We start from the raw sequence: 25994 nt of genomic DNA, 5'->3' as shown, positions 1-25994 counted from the left end.
TTGCTCAGATCCCCCAAACATGTAGTCTTTGTGCCTGGCCCCGGAGTTTCTAATGTAAACTAGATTCTTTATGGTAAAGAATGCAATCTTAGTCAACATTAGGTTTCTGAATACCTGATACTTTTTCCTTACCAAGCATCCTTTGTGGGTGGAAAGTATGGCATCTTTGTAAATTCCCAGTTGGGTGCCTTTTCTTATTACATGTGAGAGTGCTAGCTGCTTAGCCTACTACTGACTTGCCTGAGGACAGCTATGACAACTCCGCTAAAAATAATGACTTGTAGGGGAATCACAGAGAAGAAGAGTGGCTGTGGCTGAACTTTGCAAAGTCAGCTCTCCAACAGGTGAACCCTGATACTTGCCCTGGATACTTTTTTACTCTTTCTTTCACTTATTTAGTCAACAGATGATCACAAAGTACCTAATTTTATGGACAAAGCATTGTCTAAATGGCAGGGATACAGTAGTACAGAGCAGATAGACACTGTCAACTCACAATGTTCATAGTTCAGGAGAAGCTGACAATAATAAATAACCAAGTAGGTCACATAGAGAGCATACTTGATGGTGACACATGCTGGGGGGGGGGCGTTAAGTAAAGCCTGGGTGGGGAATGCCTGGACAGAAGAATGCAATTCTCTGATCAGCTGAGGAAGATATCTTAGAAGAGGGGGACAAAAGTAAGGGGGGGGGATGAGGGGCTGAAAGGCTTGTCCTGTATACAACAAGCAAGACTGAGAAACAGCAGTTGAGAAAAGCATGAGAGTATGATATCCTAGAACCTTTCTGGTTAAAAAAAAAAAAAAAAGCCTTTCAGGGCAGAAGAGAAAGAAAGTAGTAAAGTCTGAAGCTGATTTGGCTACATGAACTCATGGAGAAACTTTACAAGGTGCTTCCCTGGAGCACTGGATGCGAGCACTTCAAGAAGAGCAAACAAGAAGGTGGGATTTGTGAGCAACAAGCACAGATAACTACTTAAGAAGCTTTAAGAACATAGAGAAATGGGACGCTGTCCACAGAAGGTAGGGAGTTGTGAAGACTCTTTTAAGTTCTTGTTGTCTTAGTTTTTAAGGTATTGAGGAAATTACACGAATGTATGTCAATGCGAAAGATTCAAGGACAGGAGGAAGAGAGGAAATACTAGAGCTGAGTCTGAACAAATGCAGTCCCAATGGGTTGGCTCTACAGCCACAGGTAGGAGAGACATATTGTCTCTGGATGGAAACACAGGACAGCTGGCACAAACACAGGCACAGGCGCTAATCTGGTGGCAAAAGCTTGGGGAAGTTCTGAATGAATGCACCTTTTCTGTCAAATAAGAAGTAAAACCTGAGATAATCATCCAGAAGAGAAAAGGCAGGGGCTGAGAGAATAATGCAGACAGTGATGCCAGGTAGCATGAGGAACCTCAAGAACACTTTGCAATGCCTGGTGGTTCCATTCCCTCACTGCCCCAGGAACCTCCCAATAAACTTCCTTCTTTTACACATATCTTAAATTACTGAAAGCTAACTTTTGTTGCTTACAAACAAACAAAAACACCTAACATGCCACCTCTACATTGAGGCCTAGGGTGTTCTATTTCCTCACCGAAATCCTGAATTTAATAAAGTTGGACCCAATCTTGTGTGCCTTCAAGTATTCGGGAAGACCTTACAGTATACTGGCCAAGACTAATTATTTTTGGGTTACTTTCCCACCTGTTGAGTAGGATGAGGAAAAACAGGCTTATATTTATATTACGGAGTTGGAAACACAAGATCAGGATGCTGAGCTACTCAACAAAAAATGTCCCTGTACAAAGCAGAGGGCTAAAGGGGTGGTCACAGTAGCTTATCTTTCTCCTAACCTTGTCTTACTTAAAATGGAAAAATAACAAAGTATCTACTAAGGGAGAATGAAGCTGCCTATGTGCACAGTCTTCCATGTAAATACATGCAAATTTGGGTGACTGGAAAAGATGGTACTTTGTGGTAGGCTGGGCAGCAGAGAGGATGCTCTTCGCGGCAGACAGCAATGTTAATCAAAGCATATATCTGAGAGGGTAGTGAAGCTGAATTACACAGAAAGAAAGTCAGTCTCCCACAAACAGAGACATTTCAAATATTGCAGAGAAGATTGGAAATTTCCAAATCATGCAGACTAAGATGAGTCTTCATGATATAATGTGTCTCCCTTCAGGAAATTAAGAATTATTAAACTGCAGTAAACACAGCTGCTTTTCAGATGAAATCAGCCTTGTGACACTAAGAGGCGGGAGGGGGAGAGTGAGCAAGAGCCATCATGGAAATCAGCTCTGCTGGGCTTGCTCTGATGAACAGGTGCTTAGCTCCCTGGCACTGAATCCTGGAGGCCCGGAATCTTCACATAGTGGTGTGAGGTCTGGTGTAAGGTGGGAACTGAAACCAGATATAACAGCTCTTTCTCCCAGCTGGCCCTGAGCTAGCTCATCTTTCAATAGGAAGAGTGAGATGCTTAGCCCTCTGGCCCAAATACAGACCAGGAACCAAGAAAAAAAAAAAAACCGGGGCAAAGTATACTCACAGAAGTCTCTCAAGCAGGAGGCTTGTGCGCTGATTTCAGCATCTACCCCAAGGTCTTCTTCCCTTACGACATAACTATGAAGAAAGTTCCATCCGCTCAGAAGAGTTGGGTTTAATTGCTTAAGTAATTGTCCCATCTTCCTCCCGCCTCCTCACTGCTCAGACTGCAGGAGCTGACATCTGCAGATGTTCCACACGCTCAACACCCTTCTAAGGGCTTTAGGCGCATTAGATTCGCACAACTCCAAGGCAGTGCATGCTATCACCTCTTATTTGGTTTGCCCAATTAAGAAGAAACTATTTTACTAGAAGGTTCTTAGGCAGAATGAAGCAGAGTTGGCAGGAGTTAAACTCATAGGTTCTACAACCAACATCTGCCCAGGCTCTTGAACTCTTTATTATATTTTTTTTAATTTTTATTTATTTATTATTTATTACAATTTATTTACTTTGTAGACCCGCTGTATCCCCTCCCTTGTTTGCTCCCAGTCCTACCTTCCCTCCCTCCCTCTTCTCCCCCTATGCCCCTCCCCTAGTCCACTGATAGGGAAGGTCCTCCTCCCCTTCCATCTAACCCTAGCCTATCAGGTCTTATCAGGACTGGTTGCTTTTGTCTTCCTCTGTGGCCTGGCAAGGCTGCACCCACACCCACCCCCACCCCACCCCCGTAAAGGGAAGTGATCAAAGAGCCAGCCACTGAGTTCATGTCAGAGACAACCCCTGCTTCCCTTACTAGGGAACCCACTTGGACACTGAGCTGCCATGGGCTACATCTGTGCAGGGGCTCTAGGTCCTCTTCATGCAAGGTCCTTGGTTGGAACATCAGCCTCTGCAGGGCCCCCTGGGCCCAGATTTTTTTGGCTCTGTTGCTCTCCTTGTGGCGCTCCTATCCCTTCCCTGTCTTTCTATCTCCTCCCTTCTTCCACAAGGTCCCCTGCACTCTTGAACCTATTTTAATTCCCTGAAGGGAATCTGTATAGTGACTGCACATAGGGATTAGTGTGCCCCCCCATGCGCCGCCTCCCATGGCCTCCAGGCTTGCCCACTGAAGCACATTAACTGGTTTCAGTGCTTGTGTGTGTGTTGACAACATTTCAGCTTGTGATTTTCTGTGTTGGCTGTTAGAGGTTATGATGGTCTGGGACTGTGATCAGGAAGTTGTAAGCTCTCAGACTATCATTGTGCAACATGAGTTAGAAGATGTTCTTATTTAAATGTTGATGATACAATGAAATGACATATGGAGCTGGGCATAGAGCTTAGTGGTAAAACACTTGCCTAGCATATAGGAAGCCCACGTTCCATCCTTAGCACCACCATATAATCATTCATACATACAGAGAGGTTTAGGGAAGCAATTGACTGCTGCAAGGCTATAGGAGAGAACAGATCCAAATCAGGTACCCTGACTCCAGTATGTTCTCTGTTAATCACTGTGCCCTCAGAGCCTATAGACGAACTTCAAATTCCTACAAGTCTGCCTTACCATATATGAACCACAACTACTTGAAGAATTGGTGAGAAGAAACAGTCAGTGTAAATATATATATATATATATATATATATATATATATATATATAATTATCATATATCTTATGTGGTTGGGCTGTAGCTCAGTTGGTAGCATGCTTGCTTAACATGCACAGAGCGCTAGTTTTGATCACCAGTATCATGTAAACTAATGTAATGTCACACACCAATAACCTCAGCACCCAGGAGGTGGAAACAGTGGGACTGGGAGTTCCAGGTCATCTTTGGGTCCATAGAAAGTTTGAGCCCAGTCTGGGTTATATAAGAAACTGTCTCAACCATCCCTCACCTGCCCTCACCACTCTCCTCAAAAGAGTTCAAGGTCATTCTTAGGAACACAGAAAACATAAGATAAAAGAATGTAGCTAAACAAACAGACAAAGCTCAAAAAATATTCAGTATGTAATGCAGACAGGATGTGCTGCTCTAAAGACTTTTCGTCACTGCTTCCAGGGTCGATACAGAACTCCAGGTTTTGAAACCAGATCTAGCAAAGAAGGAACTAAGGTAGCAAGTTGTTGCTATTCTTGCTTTCACAACACCACAGGCACAAACTAAAGAAGGAAAGAGAGAGGGGCCCCTTTCCAAATCGTGAGAGGCAATTCCAAAGCTGACTCTTTGAGTTCAAAAAGGATAAATTATAAAAACAGAAAAGTAGCTGAAAAATAAATCCAAATGTGAGTGGAACAACTAAAAACTAACAGAAGGCCTGAATCTAAGGAGCACAGACTACAAGAATTAGTAGTTTAAAACCAAGCATTTTCTCTTGGAGGATGGGTGCTCCATGAGATGAGAAAGGTGCATTCAGAAAGTTTGTTGATTTTTATTTTTAAAGACAAAAAAAAAAAAATTAGACTTAATGTGTATCTTTCTTTTATTCTAATCCTGAAAGCCACAGACCACAAAATTGTTAAGCTGAAAGTGTTTGACAAGGGGGCTAAATAAGGGTTGATCTCTGATTATTCGCTCATTTCCATTGATTTAAAGTGATAGCTAGCTGTTTGTTTGCTTTAAAATAAATGGCTGTCCTCTCTGCTGTGTCCATTCAAAGAGGTTTTTCTTCTGGCTCTACCAAAAGAAGCTGGACAGGATCTTTTGAGGATCATTAGTATTAAACGGAAGAGAACAGAACAGTGTCTCCCTGCCTTGTAAGCATGAAAACGATTGAAAGTAGTCTGGCCTGGTTCTTTCAGGGACCTCCAACCTATTACAAATAGCAGGTCATTCACAAGAAAAGGACAGAAGAGGCAGACAGGGCAGCAGTGTTCCCAGCCCATTTCTGCTTCTTCACTTACCGGATCACCAAATCCTATCTGTGGAGACAAGCAGACTGTCTTGTGTAAACCTAAACACCTGCAGTGTGACCAGGCAGAGATGAGGAAAAGAACTGGGTGGGGCACAAGAGACAAGTGGGCTATGGAAGACTATGGAAAACCAGAGAAACACACCCTGGTGGGTAATGTGGCTTCTGCTCAGCAAAAGCCAGCTGCTAACAGGCATGTTAGACTCTTTCAAGTAACCTTACACCCTTTAAAAGTCCCTGAAACCTATTTAGACTTTTAAACCAGCAATGTGTGGTAGTACCACACAACAGAACACATGAGGGCTGCTCCAGCTAGAGGCCAGTTTGAAGCTTATAGGTAAGAAAGGGTGACAAGAAAGATGGACTGTGGATCCTCTGGAAGCTTCTGATGGTAGGATGAGAAAGATGATTAGCGAACTGTGCCACAGGCAGAAAGTGGTACACCTAAAAAGGGAAACAGAGGAGGTAACTGGAGCTCAGAAAAGTGAGAGGCATGTGAAACAGGAGGGGATCTTGTAGAACGAACTATGTGATCTGTACTGAAGCTAGAATGAGGTAGCTTTGGGCAGCAGCCATTCCAAAGGAGAGAAAATGACAACCAAAGGAAAAAGATGGAGCAGGGAGGATGCTTGAGAAATGATCCAGAAGACTACTCATGTTTCAGCTCAACCAATATCCTGTGAGACTGCCTACTATAAATCCCAGAATAGAAAGACAAGGGTGATTATAAAAGACACAGACAGGGCTGTAAAGTCCAAAGGAGCTGAAGACTGTATGGAGGGTTTTGTTATAACAGCAATGGAGAAATTGCTTTTGAAGTTTTTATCATTTTGTGTTTTTTTCTTTGTTTGTTTGTTCTAAGCAGATGTAGCACATGTTGAAATATCCTGTGCTCCAAGTTCTCTACCTACAGGGCCTGATCTCTGTGGACTGGAGGGGAGCCAGCCACTGCAATCAAGGAGGAGGGCTTTACAAGCAGCTGGGGAAAAACTGGCAACTTGGGGAGTTAATAATAGAAATAGAAAGAAGTACATAGATTTGAGAAATAAAGAGCGGTTCAGTCAAAACGAGCTGAGCCTGGTGGTGCATGCTTGTAATGCTAGCACTTTTGAGGCTGCAGCAGAAGGACTGCAAGTGTGAGGTCAACCTGGCACTAGCGGCTGAAGTACTGCCGCATGGGGTATCAAGCCACAACCACCAGTGGCCCAGGAGCAATGACATTCCATATTGGTGGCATAAAGTGTCTCCTGGCTACTAGAGAGAAGATAGGTTTGGGAGATGGGGTACAATGGCTGATGGGCAGCAGTCTGAGAAGCCACAGGAGCATCCACCTCTGACAGCCACTGTATCGAAAACATTAACTGCAGTGAATGTGACTGTAAATCTCCCAGCTATTTGGTCTGGAGCCCCTGGTGGCAAAGAAAGCCCTAGCATTCCTCACATAGCCAGCGGCTCATTCTGACTCCTATCTTCGAAGCTTCAGACAGAGAAAGCGTAGTAGCGCTATATGAGACATGTGCCAGGGCCACCTAGTAGTGCACACCTCTTTTCGTTCTGACCCTTTAAGAACATCATGGAATGCTTTTTAGCCATTAGGTCCACCCTTTTTGGAGCCAAGGCCTACTTGGGCTTCTAACCACAAGCATTTCTACATGAACTCAACCCACTGTTTCTAGCGCCTAAAAGAAATATGGATACCATACTCAGGCTTCAGTCACAGGATTGAGGGAAAAAAAAAAAAATCTAAGCCACCATAACCTAAAGTCTTTCTTAGTTCCATGCCAAGCATTTGTCCCACATTATTCCTTCATGATCCCTTAAACAACCGGAAAGTTGTGGAGGAGGCATAAGCACAGAGTTAATTTTGCCTTCTTTATTACTGTGTTACCCCCAAATCTCATAATTTGGTATATATGAGCCCAAGCCACAAATATTGGCCACTTGATCCCACATGTCCTGATGAGTTATCACACGTCAGAAAGATCGCTAGCAAACTTAACATCTGCTGAATGTTATTTTGCTAAGGCTACCTGGAAGAGACACTATGAGCGGCCTACATGAGAATGCCTATAAAAAGCTTTCATTCTAACGTCTGTGCCTCTCACCGAAGCTCAGGTGAATTGTCGTAATCATGATGATTCCCTTCTAGCTGATAACTGCTTTGGAGCAAGAAAAAACAAACAAACAAATAAACAAACAAAAGTTGGTAAGTCTGTGAATAGCTTCAGAAGCATCATTGTAACTCCCAAAGAGGCTCAAGAATAAGGTTTCTTCTGCCTCTGCCAACCACTGATATTTAGGGACACAATGTAACATCTTACTACCCCAAGAGGAGACTGGCTGAGCAGGAAATAACCTGGGTCCTTCAAAAGCCTCAAATTAACCAGCTCTCAAAACTGACTTTTTTGTGATAACATAACAGATCTTTTATTAAGCTATTTTGCATTAGGTTTTCTCTTTATTGAAGCTCAAAGCATCCTGAGCAAGATGAGTTCTGCCTCTGTGTGCCTCGCCACACTGAGGTAACTGCATCAAAAAAGAAAGAGTAAGATTTATTTCTCAGCAAGTGTTTTTGGAAAACCAGCTATGAAAAGGTATTTTTCAATAGTGACCCCTGATGTATATAGAAAGTGCTTTGAAATCCTCCTACAGAGCACAGACACTGTAATAAAGTTAAGGATGAGCCACTGTGAATGATACGTGTGGGGATAGCCAACATACTTGGAGTCTTCAAATATGTAAACATCAGGAAACTACCATGAGGTTTGTCTTTCTTACTCATCCACTTTTCTTTTATTCCACAATTACAAGATCAGGAATTTACTTTCTTGTTTCTCTTATGAGCCATACCTGCCCCCATGTCTACCTGGTAAACACAGATTCTCTCTCTCTCCCTCTACCCTCTCCACCAATCAGAAAACGAAGTCTTAAGAAGCAGAACTGCAGAGATCTAGAGCTAGCCTGGCATGATTTCCTTCATAATGAAAATGTTTTAAAAATAAATTCATGTGCTTAGAGCTCAATTTAATGCAAAATCTGGAGAAATCAAACCAGATTTAAAGATATTAAACAATAACAATAGTATATTCTGCATTTTAAGAGTCAATTTTCTTCTTCTAGCATTAATATACTCCAAAATTCCAACATATTCCATTCAAATACCATTTCCCTTTCCTCAAAAATATTTATATATGACCCCTCCTGTAAGCCAGTAGTTCTCAAGGGTCTATCTGTATATTAGCTATCTGGAAAACAACCCAGAAGGACAGCTGCTAATAGAGTCACAGTGTGGCACAGAAGTGCCAGCATAAGCAAGCACCTAGGGTGACTCCAAACATACTTCCAGGTGAGGAACTGTGGACTGCATCCTGGATCCCAAGACATAAAGAGAAAACATCTACCTCCCATAGTAGATTTAAGCTGGATCAACGCAAGCATGCTCATGATTGCCTGTAATTTTGATGTTCCCTCTGAGTTCTGGAAGAAACCCAACCTCTCTGTGACCTGGATATGTATTAGTCATCATTTTGCTTTAGAGGTCAGGAGTTTGATCTTTTCCTTACAAGCCCCTACCAGTTCCCCGAGTGTATTTTTCTTGAGATTAAATATAAATTGTATATAAATATAAAACTTTGTAAAATATAAAACAAGCCAAAAAAGGCACAATGCATAACATCTGACTTTGAACCAGAGGCTGCGTTACACAGGCAAAGAATAGGTAAGAAGAGAAGTAAACACTGCATTTCCAGCAGCCAACCCTGAAATCAAAACTTAGGAAGGAAGCTGACCATTAAAGCAAGTGTCCAGGGAACAATAGCTCAGGCCAGTCCTAGGCTAAGTCTGAATCTGAGAGCACTGGAATTAAACAAAGATCCTGCCCCAAGTTCAGTTTCCCTCACTGCTGGGCTCTAAAATAAGGACAGTAGTGTATGCCAGAGCACAGTTTAGATATGGTCTGAGAACGCCCCTGAGCACTAAAGAAACTCCCAAGCAAGGCTCCTCCATCCATCTCTCTCAGGGACATTTTAAATCTCAAAACTCCATGGGCACAGAGCACAGCTGAGAGGGGAAGTCTGTTCCACCTCAGTAGCTCTAACCCACCCAAAGGTACAGGAGCCAGGGGATTAATAGAACTCTTGATTTAAGGAACAAAGAAATGGTATAAGGCCAAGGCAGCCATCACCAAATGACTCAAAAGGCTCCAGATATGCAATGGAATAAACACCCACAGGGAGAGGGGGCAATAACTTGGTAGAAACTGGTCAGAAGGCAAGAAGTCAGAAACACAGGCACAATTTGTATATTCTCTAGTTGTATTACATCTTAAGTTGGAGAGAGGGTGGACTGTTTTGTTTTATTGTTTTAATGGCTTTCTTCTTTGAAGAGTCTTAATCCTTGGGGCAATTTACAAACAGAAAATTTTCAGTATGGGTTCTGATGGATTGCCTCTAACTCTTGATCCAATTAAGCTCATTCCAATCACATTGCATGGAAAGAACCACTGCTTTCAGCGAGTTTCCAGACCTTCTCTCTTCCAGTTGCTCCCAGCAGAACTACCAGCTTCCCGAGGATTCAGAGGCCATCACCAGTCACAAGCACCGCACCAAGCAGAGCATTCACCTGAAACCTCCCATTTCAACGTTCCGTTTGTAATGGTAGAAACCAGCTTTCTAGGGCAGCAAATGCCTGACTTTGGGTTGTAGGGGAACAAGCACAAAACTTCTCTCAGAGCATCAGGAGCTGCTCTCTGAAACCATGTTTTAAGCGAACATCATTGGGGTTCTTTTGACACTTTGGGGGCATTCTTCCGGCAAACTCACATGGCCTCAATTATACTTCTTAATTATTTCTGAATATGTAGTTCAGATACGGCATCACAAAAAAAGGAAAAAAAAGTGATCAATAATGGAAAATTCCTTGACTCTGACCACTTGTTTCTCACCAAAAAACACAAAACATCCTTGATTCTTTTTGATAGCCTTGTAAATCTTTATGGTTGACATATGTGTACCCCCCATAAAAGGTAGCATCAAGTCTTAACAGATGAAAGAAAATGAACCATAACAATCTCCTGCATATGAGCATCAGCCTGCCCCAAAGGATTGACTTATTGGCATGAGCAAAGCACTGCTGAAGGGTAGATTTATAGCACATCAGTTCGGTGAGTTTGGGACTTAATGGATTGAGTAAACTATGCATTCACACCTAACACCACTACTGTTCTTCAATAAAGAACACTCCATCGAAGGAAGGTCAGAACATAGCATTCATGTAATGACTACCACAAAGCAACTCGGCACGGCTACTCAGAAACAGCTGAGGCAACAGTATCCACTAAAATTCAAAAGCATCACAACACTGTTAAAACTCCCAGCACAGAAACCAGGCCCATGCTCAGTGCTTTAGAGATGCTGCAGGGCAAGAGGACATTTGCCAAAAACAGGTCCCTTGTTCTCCAGGCTTCTCCAAAGGGTTAATAAGGTAACTTTAAAAACCAGTGGCCTTAAAGATGAAGACACTCTATTGTCCACACCTGATGAATAAGAGAGCTGAGGAGTGGGTGGACCTGTGGTTTGTCTGATGATGGCTAAGTAGTTTAAGAACAGACACCTCTCAAATACAGGCCTTCTTGCCCCAAATCTAAGTTCTGTAACTACACAACATATTGCTTGTCCTCTGTCATCAAAAGGAACATCTAAACCCTGACAACACCATGGTGACCTGGAATAACGGCTGATGTACTCTGGGATGTACTCTCCCTGCAACCTCCGCTTACCTGTACTGTGGCCCTCAGCAGGCTCCTTAGCAAAGGCCGCCTGGCGCTAAGTCTGTTCTCTGCAGATACCACAGCACATACTTCTCTCCTGAGCCTCCAGCCTACCTGACAAAACAGTGGCAGACAGACACACCGACCTCACTGTGAAGGTCAGAACTCTCTGAGGGGAGGGAAGGGCAGCAGTTGGAGAGGAACCTACTTTGCCAGGTGGTTCATGAGCAGCTGCAACATCTGCCGATTCTTCTCTGGGAGCCGATGAACAAGGCTATGGATCTCAGAGACTCGAGTCTCTTGGTTTTCAAGCTCTGTGAAGGAAAGGGGTAACGCTTTATTGGAATCACAGCTAAGTTACTGGACAAGATAAGACCGAGGGAAGAAAGCCTCGGCACTAACACAAGGAAAATGTTCTCGAGGATTTACGACCTTGTCTTGTGTGCGTGCTTGGGACCAGAGTGGCTGGCTCTGGAAGGCCTTTCAATGTGCTTTCCGTATCAGAGTTCATCCAAATAATGGCTGTGATGAAACAGAGCTGGTCAGCCCCACACCCAGAGAAGGAACAAACACGGGAGCAGCTGGCTCCCTAGAGGACCAACTTCATTTCAAGGAAAGCAGGAACTTTATGCACTTGTCAAGTGATAAACAGATCTTATGTGAACATTACAGAGATCTCAAATTTCAAAATAATGTATCCAGATTCAACAATGAAATCACTACTGTGCTTAAGTTATGTATAACACACTAGCCTAGTATTGAAAGAACAGTGGCAGATAAAATATTTAAATCTGTCACTCTATAACCTATAACATAGCCTGTCACCTTTTGATTAAACTTGGGGAAGTGGCTTCATTTCTCTGGGAAATAGAGTGTCAATACTCATCATACCTATTTATAGAACTGATGTGAAGTTTAATTAGAGAATGGTTTGGAATTTCTCTTGAGAAAGCATTCACATAAACACCATCTTCACTCCCAGCTTTCTCCCATGCCTTTCCATTCCTTGTTGAAGAGGACAAGCTCAAGTATATAAGGCTAGCGGAACATTAGGTACTATAAAAATTAGGCCAGTAGTAGTTACCAGGGTAAACAAACCCTAAAGGCTAAAAGGAACCAGCAGAGACACAGCTATGGGCATCATAATGCCAAGAGCAGTCCTGCCAGGTTTAAATCTGATAGAGAATCTAACTGCCCCGTTACCTCTGGTCTGCCCCACGTAGACAGATTCCAGTATACTTAGGGTAGCTTGAACCTAATCCTGATGTACTTTAACACCAGTAATATGAACTAGGAACCCAGATGATATAGCCAAGAATGATCAGAAGTTGTACAGGGAAGACGCAGTGGAAAAAAGACCGTGAAGTTACATAAATGGTGTCATACTCAGGGAAATCCTTTCATTTCTCAATTTAGGAAATGTACAATGTCTGATTCATTTTGCAGAATGCTACTTTAAGGGCGGGGAAACTACAGGAAGTTACACTCCAATACTGAAAACTGGAAAGGCAAAATTGCCTTTCTGTCTCATCTCTCCTTCCTTCTACTCATCTCTCCTCCAGCCAAGAAAAATACCTCTGAAATTTTTCTTTTCCACTGTAAAGTCAAAGTGTTAGTAAGGCCCCTGGCAGTCTTGATTCCATTTCGTTTTTATTCTGTGACAGAGTCTCCTAAGTTTGTATGCAGACATTTTGATATAGATTGTGACAGGCTACATAGCATCTACTTTGGGATTCTGAATGTTCCCCGAAATAGAAAAAAAAAAAATCTATTCTTTTCTCCTTAAAACAACAACCAAAAGATGCTTACTTGCTGCTTTGATGAAACTTCTTTGAAACTGGTACATCATGAGTGGTCCTGGAAGCATCCTAGAATTAAAATATACAGACATAGACAAGTCAGTTTCACAGTAAGACAACTCCTCTTGCTGAATACTGCCAGACAGCACCGCACACCTCAAACACACAGAGTGCAGAGAAACAATAGAGAAACAATAGGTGCAGCTCACCGTAGCAGTGTGACAGAAAGCAGGTGACATTCCTCCAGAAACCTCAGGCTCACATTTTTCCTCACCTCTTCCCCACTAACTGCATCTTGCTATGGCACCAAGGCTGAACTGGAACTCCTGATCTTTCTTCCACCTCCCAGGTGCTGGGGTCACAGCTGTGTGCACTATTCTGTCCCTCTTCTTCTTCTTTTTTTAAAAGGGCAGCTCTAACTACACACCAGTCACGAGTGACAAGGGCTAATGCAGAACTATACCACAAACCAAAAGACCTCCTTTCATCAGCCACTGAGTCATCCATGAACAAGAGCACTTTAGGACACGTCTGAGAAACACGCAACCAGTTACATATCTACCCCAGCTGGCCTTAGACTCTCATTTCTCCAGAAGTATGGTGTTGAAATCAGTACTTCTAGAAACACCATAAAAGTAGGTGTTTCACTTCCAAGAGGAATATTTCTTCCTCTTGGGCTACAGGTCATTGTACTAGCACAGTTAATCATGGGAACATGATTAACTGCAAATGAGCTTTTTCCGATAATTCAGATAGTAACCATACAGACTCTTCATCACTTGGCTCAAATGTCATTCTATCAGCTTCCCTAGCTTCCCAAACTCAACTCCTCGTCACCTCCCAAATTGCCTCTCATTTGTTACAATGTCCCAAATAAAGTTGGCTTCAGCAACTCCTTTTCTGTGAGCTCCTTAGACACCTAAACACATGAATCTTCATGAAATCTGTATAGAGGCTTATTCAACACATGATTCCAGTTCTCCTCTGTTTAAGACTATAACCCATTCTCAAATATAACTATAGCACAGAATTATGGCGTTCCTACCAAGTGTAAGTTGCAGAGCTGCATGGGGGTTAGGGAGGTGGTAAGCAGTGAGCCTATAGTCCAAATAAGAGATAGACAAGAGCAATAATTCATGTACAATAGTACATGGTAATATTTTCTTTCGCCCTCTCCTTCTCTCCCTTTTTATTTAGTTAACCATACCAGCAGAGACCAAACGGCAATTTCCAAAAGGCAGTTTTCCCACATCTATCTTCTCATTTTTAAGGAACACGATAAGCAATATATTCTATGGAAAACTCAAAACAGTCACAATAAACTGGGTATGTGAACAAGCCTGCTTCATGGAGTGATGTATGAGTTCTTGTTTTCATAACAGATCATTAAGGCAAGGCCACAGTTTAGGGTATGTCTAAGGCTAATCCTCTCAGAGCATCTCATTAAGATGAGGGTTTTCTAAATCACTCTTGGCACCATTGCACAGTGACAGCCCGTCAACCCTGAGCAATTTACGATCAGCCTGACGAGCTGAACTTAATGCTCCCACACAGAAGCAGTTTCCACATCTCAAACGCCCACCCAGCAGCTCTCTTGGAGGCTGCAAATAAAACTGCTTTCTTTCTGACAGCATGCTAACTATGTGGCTTGCTGCTCACAGGTGGAAATCCCCACCTCAGGTAGGTCTTCAGAGCACTCGTGACGGTCTTTATCTCCCATTCCGCACAGATATCAGTTTCTGTCTCAGAAGCTGCTTTGGGGTCTAAGAGGGAAAAGACAATGAACAAAACAAAACATCAAACATGATAGCAGCAAATATTCATATGCGAAAGCACTCAACTTCATCACTAACTAGAAAAATGAAAATTACAGTTTAAAAAAAAGCCAGATGTAGTGGCACACGCCTGTAATCCCAGCACTCAGGGAAGCAGAGGAGGGCACATCTTTGTGAGTTTGAGGCCAGCCTGGTCTACAAAGCGAGTCAAGGACAGCCAAGGCTACACAGAGAAACCGTGTCTGAGAAAAAAAAAAAAAAAAACAGAAAAAAAAGTTAAAAATAAGACATTTATTTTGCCAAATGTGCCAGAGAAACATTTAAAAATCCAAATATTTATTATAAGAAGAGTATGGTGAAGATACTCAGTTTATAAATTCCTAGAGGCAGCTGATAACAATGCAACAGACTAAAAAGGAATTTGATATATATCATCAAGAGTCTGGAAATGTTCAGATCCTCCAAACCAGTAATTCCATTTCTCACCATCATGCCTCAAGGAATAAGACAAAGCATGCACCAAGTTGCAGACCAGACACCTACAGCACATGCTCTTCTTTAAAACAGTGGAAAAATAACAGAGACGGTCTACAGGTCTAATCAGAAGAGAGTAGTTAAGTGAATTACAGTAGGATTCTCTGATGGAATATTATGTTGCCATTTTTTAAACTTAACATTACATTAATACTACTTATGACATGGAAAATGCTTGTATTATATAATAGTAAGTTTTTAAAAAGCAAGATTCAAACATTTTTGAGAAACATAAAAAAAGAACTAAAAGCAAACACTTTCAAATTATAACGATTGTGTTAAAGGAGTAAGAATTGTGGTTTTTATATTTTCTGAATTAAGTATGGTTTGCCTCTATTATTTTATAGTATTTCTTTCAGTTGTCTTAAGTATAAGGAGTATTACCAGTATTATGCTGGCCCCTGATGACTTCTTCTTCAGCCTCTTCTTGCATGCAACTTTAAGCAAATGTATTTTAAGTAAAGACACTGCTAAAGGAGAAATTCATGTAGCTACCCCGAGCAACACAGACAAGCAAGAATAAAAGGCAGAGGATGGAGGATGAACAGCTTCATGGGTCATCAAGGACCACTGTCACTATAGCAAGATGGGTCAGATCACAAACAAATAGGACAGGGATGCAGAAGAGTCTTTAGGTGTATGGAGGCAAAGCCCACACTTTCTTAAGCAGCCTCAAGATCAAGACATATCCAGACAGCTCAGCTAGCATTCTCTTCCCTTTGTGCACACTGCCTCATTCACTCATTTCACTGGGACTTTCTTTTATTGCTCCTTCTAGGGTTGGGAAGTAAAGTCAAGGTAGACAGCTCAAAGGCACAACTCAGGATACTGTGAACTGATTCAGGGATGGTTCAGGACCTGCCCGACTCTAGTGATCACAAGTTCTTTTCTAGGAGACAAACTGCTGTTTGATGTGCTTCCTGCTCAAAGGTTATGTAAGTGTTAAGTGCTACCATTAAGAGCCTCAGAGAAATCATCCAGGACAAAGCCAGAAAAAAGAGACAGTGGATCTGGATGGTAGGCTCAGCACTTGAACCTAGGCATGCCTTTTCAGTCAAACAAGCCAGTGTCCCCACCTCTTGTCTCTTGGAAAAGTCCTTAAGGTCACAGTGGCCGGACGGGCTCAGATTGTGAGCCATCCCTGAACCAGTCACAAGGACATCAGAGAAGTTGGGTGCCTTTAATTAGTTGTCCCTAGTTCATATTCCCCATCTTTTGAAAGAGTAAGAAAAGATAAATGGTGATTTAGATCTGGCTTTCCAGTTTGATATTTAAATGACATGCCAGGTAAATAGAGACTGAAACCGGACTACCTCTTTCTCAATAGTTCCAAAGACTGAACATCAAGCAAGAGTTTCTGCCTACGGGGCTAAGTGCACTTCCACTGGGGAAGGAGATGAGTCACCAGGCATACTTTTCTGTCTGATGAGAAAGAACCCACGTTCATCCCAGTGGGATGAGGTCAAATACTTGTGAATTGCTTAAGGATTTAACCTATAATTCTCCAGAGAAAGCACACAGTTCTAGCTAGTCCCTACTGCACAGGGTGTCCCACTGACATATTTACAGATGAAGCAGAGAAGGGCTGTAGCTCGCAAACTTTGCAGCTCCTAAAGGCAAGACACTTGTGCAGTGTCCACACGTGACCATGGGCAATAAGACTTACTTGTCACACGAAACAGACAACAAAGAACCATTTTCATAAAATGATGAAGCCCACATAGTTCTATTATAGCAAGTGTCCTTAAAGGTTTAAAAATGTAATTTTCCTACTGTCTCGATCTCTTACTTTACTTCTTTTCCTTTTCTGTCACCTGAGGCTTCCTGTTTGCCTCCTACAGACAGACACAGACTGCTGAAGCCCAAGGCATCCAGGCACTGTGCTTGGCATAGTGTCCCCATAACCCACTCTGTCCCCAAGGCGCATGAGCCCTGCTCATTTCTTGGTTTCTGGGGTCAAAACAAATGTTACTGTACATTTTTCTGAGGATGAATCCAACTTCTACCCCAGAAAAGGAAGCACAAATTGACATCAGCAGCGGTTGGCAGGTCTTGGAGGTGTGAACTGCTCCATGAGCCACATTTAGCAAACTAATCATTAGCTTCCACTTTTTTGGGCTATGCAACCATAGGAATATTGTGTAACGTTACAGGGAGGAGAGTCAGATTACAGTCTGGCTGAAAGGCTTTTTATAGCACAGATGAGGCAAGCCTCATAACTTGAATGTGTCCACTCTAATTCATTTCAGAGCCAAACTAAATTGAATAGAACCACCCAAGTGACCACATTTCCAGAAAGAGTAGCTTGTCACTATACCTCCTTTCTGAGGCTTCCTTTGCTGAACAGGATGTCCAGGTGACATCTGAGCATCTCTGAAGAACTCAGACCTTTCTCCCCACCAGGCACCTCAACCACTGCAGAACTTAGTGAGATGGACATTCACGGAGAGGAATGGGGCATCTAAGTGACAAACAGTGACTAGCAACTCTCTACCACCCACCACCGGGATACCCAGAAAATCAGGGGACACAGCAGAAGCTGTGCTGCTAACAAGAAGAAGCTGTCTTAGGTCCCACCAAACCAGCTTCTGAGAACAACTCAGAACACCAAGAGTAAAAGAAACTCTAGGGATGAAGGTGTGAGCCTGTAATCTGGTGGGAAAGCAGAGACAGGAGGATCCCTGGAGTTCACTGACCAGGCAGTCTAGTGGAATCAGTGAGATGCAGGTTCAGTAGAGGGTCCCTGCCCCAAAATAAGGTGTGAAGTGACAGTGAAAGATACCGAGCATCAACTTCTGGACTATCCACACACATGCAAGAGAATATATTTACAGCTTGCACAAACGTACAACAGCAAAGAGAAAGAAATGAAAATGTATATACGTATTAAACAGTAAATCTGTGTCTTTTAAGTTTCTGAGAATACTATTCAAGCTGTCCTGGGGGGGGGTTAATCTTGAGTGATTATTCCCACCCTCAAAACAACACGCAGTCAGACTTTGATCTTTACCAGTCAAACATGGTGTTTTGTTTTTTTAAGTTATCTCAATGTTTTAATTTGCATTTTTTTTTTTTACAAGGAAGACAAATGCAGAACACTTTTCGGTGTATGAGTGTTAACAGTGAATATTCCTGAAGTACACTTAATTGTTCTACACCTGTACTGTTCCATAATTTCTGAAATGCATATACAGTCAGGGTCCCATCCCCACCACCCAGGTACTCCAGCACCTCAGAACTCCTGGTGCCATTACATTCAGTCCTTCCCTGCTACCTTCATGCCCTGGCAAGAGGTGCACATGGCATAATACTTCCAAAATCCATCCATACTGTTACATGTACAGTAGTTTATTCCATTTTTACTGAGTTGTATTCAGTATTCTAGATATGTCATAATTTGTTTGCCCATTCCCTAGATGACAGACATCTGGGTGCTTTCCAGTTGTGGCTGCTATGAATAAAGCTACTACAAACATTTGCACAGAGGCTGTCTATGGACTACATTTTTATCTCTTAGGTAAATGCTGCATCAACAAGCAGGGCTAGGTCCAAATCTACAAGAATAGATCAAATGATAAAAATGTTTTCCTTAAATGAAATGGTCAAATTGTCTTCCAAAATGTTAAGGCTATTGGCACACCCACCAACAGACTGTGACAGCTCTGGCTGCTTCACATCCTCTCACAAAGGACGCAGTCAGCCATTCACTTTAATTTTAGCTATCCTAGGAGTACATTATAGCAGTACTGACACCTGATGCCAGCTGTAGTCTCACGCACACTACAGTGGGGGTCATCTTTACATGTGGTATTTGTTCTTTGTGTATTTAATCAACTGGGTTTTTTTTTTTCAATATTTTTGTCTATTTTAAGAACTAGGAGGGTTGTCTTAAGAATCAAGAGTTTTAAAAATATATTCTAGATACAAAATACTGATTATATACACATTTTTATAAATACTTTCTTCAGATCTTAAAACTTAAACTTTCTTTTTGAAAAAAAAAATTCTACAGTACTATGGATTGAATTTTGGCCCTCATGAACATTAGGCAAATATATATCATGGAGTCACATCTCAAATCTTGTATTTTGTCTTAAAGCAGGGTCATAGTAAGTTATCCAGGCTGGCTCTGAACTTACTCTGTAGACCAGACTGGCCTTGAACTTATCATTTCCCTGCTTTAGCCTTCCAAAGAGCTGGGGTTACAGGCTGTACCAATAGGTCCACAATGGATAAGATCTTTTTAGAGAGAAAGTTTCTTATTTAAATGAAGTTCAACTTAACATATGTTCCTTTAATGGTTCTTTCTTGTGTTCTAGTTAGGGAAGCTCTTTAAAGACAAAATCACAGATATTTCTTCGGCGTTTTCTATTAGAAAGTACACAGTGTCAGCTCTTAGGATACATTTCAAGATACTTTTCACATATGGTGTCAAATGAGAGCTCATTTCAACCACCCTCATATGGACGGCAAATTGTACTATGGTATTTGTTTAAAAGACTCCGTTTTCCAGTTAATTATCCTGACCCCTTTATCCAAGATCCAAGTATGTGCTGGGCCTGCTTGAGGGCTCTTATGTTTTTTGCATTGATCTACATATTTACCCTTCCAAAATACCACCCAGTCTTAGTCTAAAAGTGAATCCTGTTTTGTTGTTTATAAACTGTAAACTATAAACTCCTTTTCTAAACTTTTCTTAAGCCTTTCATGTCCTCTGTCTCCATAATAACTTACAGGAAAATACAGCTTCTACCTGTACACTACCCTCTGTGTATATCAGGCTTCATTACCCTCATGTCACTCCCCGAGGCTAGATTTAATACTTGGCAATTTGAAAAGCAGAGTTGGTTACTCTGTTTTCTGATTATAAAAGTCACAAAACTTAAAGACCTTGGCAACTGCCTATATGTAGTGTCTAAGAATTCAGAACATCCTCAACCACTTGTGTTTTGGGATTTAAAATGCTCTTACTGTCTGTCTTAGAGTTTCTTGAAGTATCCTAATAGGCAAGGATGGTGACAGATGAAAAAATAGGGAAAGTTGAGCCTCCATCTGTGATCTCCCCTCTCTGGGAACTCAAGATCATGGAAAACAAGCCCCTGCCTGGCTCCCAGAACCATCCTTATCCCAAGTCTGTCACCATTTGTCTGCTCCTTTCATTGGGGGTGGCTGAGGTCTGTTTCCTCTCAGTCCCCTACTTTCCCTTTGATACAGTCTTCAGTTACCATGTAAGCTTCAGGTCTCAGAAGTCATCCTGAAGATTTACCTTGTCCTTGTGGAACTCTTCAGAAAGAAGTCCTTGATTGATTTTATTTACAGCAATGTGTGAAAATGTGTGGGGAACAAGGGCACAGAAGAAAGGAATGCAGACCTTCAGGATTCCAGGGGGATGGGGCGGGCTAGTTCATGGCTGGAGATGGGAAGAACACTGCCCATTGCCTGGTGATTTAAGCACTGCTGTTTGACACCTCTCTGTGCTCTCTGTAATTTTAACCTAGAGGGAAGTCATAGCATGGGAGGAGAAAAACACCAATTGCTGAATTTGCATTTCTTTGCCATCATAGTTAAACATTAATAATGACACACAGAAGAAAAGGACAGGAAGCTTCAACAGCATTGTAAAGCCTTTTGTCTAACATTCTCTTGTTGCCAGAGGTGGGGCTCCTGTAGAGGCCCAGAGAAAGCATAGCCAAGTTCCCTGGGTAGGGAAATGAAGCCACACTCCTTTCCTGCACACCTGGAGGGAGGCTGCTTTCCCACAGGCCTACAGAAGCCCAGAGAGCAGGTTACAGACAGCAAAGCCAGGCTGGGCAGCAATGTGCAAGAACACCTTTACAACACGAGAAACAAACTCTGAAGGGGAAAGTCAGCAGGATGTGGTGGTGATACCTGATATCCCAGCGCTCCAGAAGTGGGGGTCAAGAGATCAGATATTCAAGGTCATCTTTGGCTTGGCAAAACATGTACATGTAACGTGTGTCTGTGAGTTTCTGCATATGTGTACTAATGTGTATGTGTGTGTGTGCGTATGTGCATGTAGTAAGTCTGACATCAACCTGACTACATGAGAGACCCAATCACAAAACAAAATAAAACACAAAAAAGAAGCAGGAGGTAGTCCTTGCAGAATCAGCAAAGAAACAAGAGAAAAACTACAAGCTTTGAGTTCACAGATATTTCAGTTCTTCCAAGATCTTAAGCAGAGTGGGGCCAGGAGGAATTATTCAGGACTACAGAACCACACAAAACAAAAGATTTACAACTGACTGAGATTTGGCTGGCATCTCGTAAAATAGCCTTCCAATGCCATAGAAGAAAGTGACTCTGAAAAGGATTCAGGAAAGTGACTGCAGACCAGGAAGAATCTATTCAGAGTGCAGTCCACAGCAAAGAGCTTTAATCATCCTGTGAAAGCCTATCCAGTGTTTGCTGGTATAGAATATAGAGAGCAAAGCACTGAAAGCACCTACTCTACAATATAAATGAAATTCATAAAAGAAGTGAGCAGCATGAAATGAGCTACCAAAGTGAAACAAGTAAAGGTGATGGCTGAAGGAGCAGAACACAGAGCCAAGTGTGCCCCATTAAAGACACTGAAAATTCAACCACAAAATCATGTTCCTGATGACAAGAACACAGCAGTAATTAACAGAGGTTAAATAAGTGATACATATTTGGGGGGCAATCCTGGGGACATCAAGAATAAGGGGAACAGTGAACCCCTCAAGCAAAGACTGGGGACCATGTGTTCCTACGACTCAGGTATCAGGAACAGAAACCAAGAAGGAATCTGTTCTTTAGAAAACCCACCAATAAAAGCTCCCTTACGGACCCTGTAACTATCAGATGTGCTCACAAGTGATATTTAAAGTCAGTGACAGTAGAAAGATTTCTTGTGTACTTATCAGTGTATACAACTGAGGAAAAGGAGAGTTTACAGTTTGTGTGAATATAACCCAAATGAACTTTTAAAAAATTTACATTCATTCATTAATTCACTTATTTCTTTGGAAAGTGTGTGTGTGTGTGTGTGTGTGTACATGAGTGATGCTGAACTTGTATAAGGTTCAGAAGACAACTCATGGGAGTTGATTCTCTCTTTCTACCATGTTCGGGGGGATCAATTTCAGGTCGTTAGACTTGGCAACAAGTACCTTTACTCCCTGAGCTGTATTGCCAGTCCTTAAATGAATTTTAAGAAAAACAAAATGTTTTTTATAGTCCTGCAATAAAAAGAGTCTCTTAAGGTATAATTCTTATCAAGGTCAAGGATAAAGAATGAGAGTTTGGTTTCATAAAAATTTCAAATGCGGGACAAAAAAAAAAAAAAAGGGAAAACAAAGAACTTGGGACATAAATATTTCTATAAAAATGCTGTAAAAACAGCTTCCATATTTAAAGCTTACATCAAACAGTGAAAACAGAAATTAGGAAAATAATACTAAGAACAAAAGCAGGCAAGAAACTTCTTCTGTCAGCAGCATAAACATGTTCAAAATATTCAACGAATATTAAATAAGAGGAAAACACATCGTTTACATGTTTTATTTATACAAGAAAACAAGTACTACAGATCATGGCTGTTAGGGGAAGATAGGTCTCTCCTTATGCCGGCTGACAGTGAACTTGGAAACAGTAGGTAATGAGGCTGAAGCCATATTCCGAGCCTGCCCCAGCAACTCAACATTGTAAGGTAAACTGTAAGGAGTAAGACGTATGAGCATTTCATAATGTGCAGGCTCTGACTCAGCAACGCTCCTGCATCTTTCTCATCTCATCCTCCCGTTTCTATGCAGGCCAGGCTAGTATATGCAGCAGTAGACAGGAGAACAGGCCATTGAAACCGTTTGTCTAAAGTGAAAAGGATAAGCAGTGTGTTGGCTTCCAGAGTGCATGCTCTTTGCCTCTGCTCCTTGCCTCACAGCACACCCATAAGAATGGCACTAGGGCAGGAGACCGATTGACATGCACCACAAGAGCAATGCCACGGGAGGACTTGGCATAGGGAAGCAGACACGAGTGTTATATGCATGCATCCTGTTAAACAGCATGTGTGTCTCATGTTGTAGCCATATTAATACTATGCTATACTGAGTTGCCTGCTATGTGTTGGTCTACATGGTTTAAAGGAGCCTATGATTCAAAAGTCAATCAGTGTTGTCTCTGGCCTAAAGGATTCTTATTTTCTTCTTTATGTTTTTTGTATTTTTTCTGAAATTTCATCAATGACTACTCATAATTTTTAACTGGAGAAAGGAATTACTTAGAAAATACTGAAGGGGTTGGAGGTCAGTAAGATGGCTCAGTGTATTGCACCTGTCTCCAAGCCTGACAACATGAGTTCCCACATAGTAGAAGAAAACTGACCCAAGTTGTCCCCTTTGTAGCTTAATTTTAAAAATAGGCATGCACAGAAAGGAAGAGAAACAGACATGTAATGAACAAGAACATAGCTGGTGTGTTTGTGTGTAAGAAAATTTATAAATATTTATCCTCATTTAATAGTTTGGAGGGCGGCAGGGACAGTACATACATTCTGTCTCAGGAAATCTCAAAGTCTTCCTGGGTTTTTTTCAGTACTCAAAGACCACTGACCCCTGTTGGTAGGCAGTAACCAGGGTGGCTCTTGGCAGGACACCAGCATGAGGTACAGTGGACACTGCAGTGGCTATGAGGAATTCTAGCAAGCCCCCTTAAGGAACACTAATCAGCAAAACAAAGGCATTCTCCACAGGCTGGCTCTCATTCCCCATCCCACCTACAGTCCCTCAGTGAAGTAAGAATACAAAACATGAACTACTGATTAAAATTAGTGTCTGGTTTATCTGTAGCAACAAAAATCCATTCAGTGTACTGGAACAAATAAAAGCAGTGTATCTACATGTAGCTAGGTATGAAAATGCTGAGAATAGAGGAGAGTGAGGATGTGGTTCACAGTAAGCCCTGAAGGGTTTGTGGCCTACAGGAGAATTTATACCAACGGCTGGCCCAGACCTGTAGTGGTACCAAGAAAAAGGAGACAAACCCGGGCCTAGTGCCCTGGTCTGACAACTGCAGGAGGACAAGGTACCTTTGACTGATGGGGAGACCCAGAGGCCCCATTCTCAGCATTAGATCACACTTCACTCTGGTCAGCTCTGCCCCTGGGAGGATCATTTATACCCCAGTCTATGTGGAATGTCCTCCTGGCAGAGGCAGCTAGCCTTGTGACTGTCAGCTGCTAGTTATTACTCTTTCATGACTTTCTTCAGATGGTCATGATTACTTTCCTCTATACCTAGGACGGCTAAGGAAAAGCCAGTGTCAGGCTTGTCAGGGGGCTGCTGAGAGCAGCGATGAGAACCGCCACCTGTCAGAACATCTCTTTTGCCCAAAGTGGATCTCTATAGATGAGCAGTCTTCTAAAACATTGTAATTTGTTTTCAGTACTGTTGCCTCACATTGACATCTCTGAATTCTAATTGAAGCCTCCTCGTCTTGGTGGTTTCTCTATGTAAAATATTAGATACAGAGTCCCCGTTCTTCGGTTTAGCCCTAGATAGGGGATTCTCTGCCTCACCTATTGCCATCTTCAAGGGCCTATCCATGATCACATACATGTGCCATGTTTTCTTATGTTGTTCACCTCATGCTAGAAGTTGATCTTGCTCCTGCTCTGTTGGACACACTTCATTAATACAGTAAGAATCACTACTCTAAGAAAGGATTCCTCGTTTTCTCATCAGTGATCCTGCACAATGAATGGGCTTCCATAAACTAAGCCTCACCCCTGCTCTCCGGCCCACACATAGGCACAGGTTCCAGGCCATCTGTGTCCATCTGGTGAGGATAATGTGATTGGCTCCAAATTGAAAATTTTATCATGAGAATGGCCCACACTGGCCAATCAAAGTCCTCCCTGTGGCCTTCTGCCAAAACTGTCACCCGAAAGCCACTCTTCTGAGTGATGCAAGCTCCAAGGACTGCAGTGCCTGGGTCTCTCTGGGACACTCCCAGAGAGAGCAAAGCCAAGGCCAGGGCCAACGGAGGACACAGATAGTGAGAAACTAGAAGACAAAAGGGAAAGGGACAGGGCTCGTGGTAAAGACAGCATGAGAGTCCCCTCAACCCTGCATGTGGCTGTCATCTTGGATACACCAGACACATAAGCAAATGCCTTTTCTGTGAACTAATCTAATCAAATGTCCTGACTATTACCATGCTGCACGCACCTCTACCACTTAGAACTCTTAACAGTGCATTATTTCCTTCGGGCAATTAAAAAAAAACTCCCCAAACTCCTCAACACTGTGCTTAGGTTTGTCAGCAACACAGGTCACCTTCGCTGTTCAGTGTCCTCTTTTAGCCTCAAGTAGCTCTCTCAGACACTAAAGAATAATCCCACACCATCCAGAGCCTCTACCTCTACCCTGCACAGCCTGCCTCTGCCCGTGCTGCTGCTCATATCTGCTCAATCTGAATTCCTCTCTCTTTCACTATTCCATCTCCAGATTCAGGTCATGTTAAGTGCTAACACCACATGTGTGCATAACAGCGTTCAGGTGCATGCATATCTTGCCCTGCCAGGACTCTATAGAAACTTAATACCACTATCACCCAACAATCTATTCCAGATGCTAAGCAGAAATGAAAGACCGAAGGCTGATAGCTTCTAAGCTCTTAATTCTTCCTTATATTAGAATTTCTCAAAATTAAGCCACATCAACATATGGCCTAACAATAGCACTCTTGGTCACTTTATG

At 42.3% G+C, this 25994-nt stretch overlaps 1 protein-coding gene across 3 annotated transcripts in view; it reads right to left on the bottom strand.

The window, feature by feature from the left end:
• Positions 1–25994, bottom strand: part of Arhgap26 (Rho GTPase activating protein 26) — a 384765-nt gene that overhangs the window by 128231 nt on the left and 230540 nt on the right. For all 3 annotated transcript variants that reach the window (XM_055622582.1, XM_055622584.1, XM_055622583.1), the window contains 3 exons: positions 14619–14706; positions 12954–13012; positions 11353–11458 (listed from right to left, as the gene is read on the bottom strand). In XM_055622582.1, the coding sequence (XP_055478557.1) occupies positions 11353–11458; positions 12954–13012; positions 14619–14706 (253 nt within the window). The remainder of the gene's footprint in view (positions 1–11352; positions 11459–12953; positions 13013–14618; positions 14707–25994) is intronic.

This window comes from Psammomys obesus, unplaced genomic scaffold, assembly GCF_907164565.1.
Source record: "Psammomys obesus unplaced genomic scaffold, mPsaObe1.curated_primary_1811, whole genome shotgun sequence".
Lineage (NCBI taxonomy): Eukaryota > Metazoa > Chordata > Mammalia > Rodentia > Muridae > Psammomys > Psammomys obesus.
The sequence above is the reverse complement of the archived record's forward strand: the minus strand, read 5'-3'. Positions and strand labels throughout refer to the sequence as shown.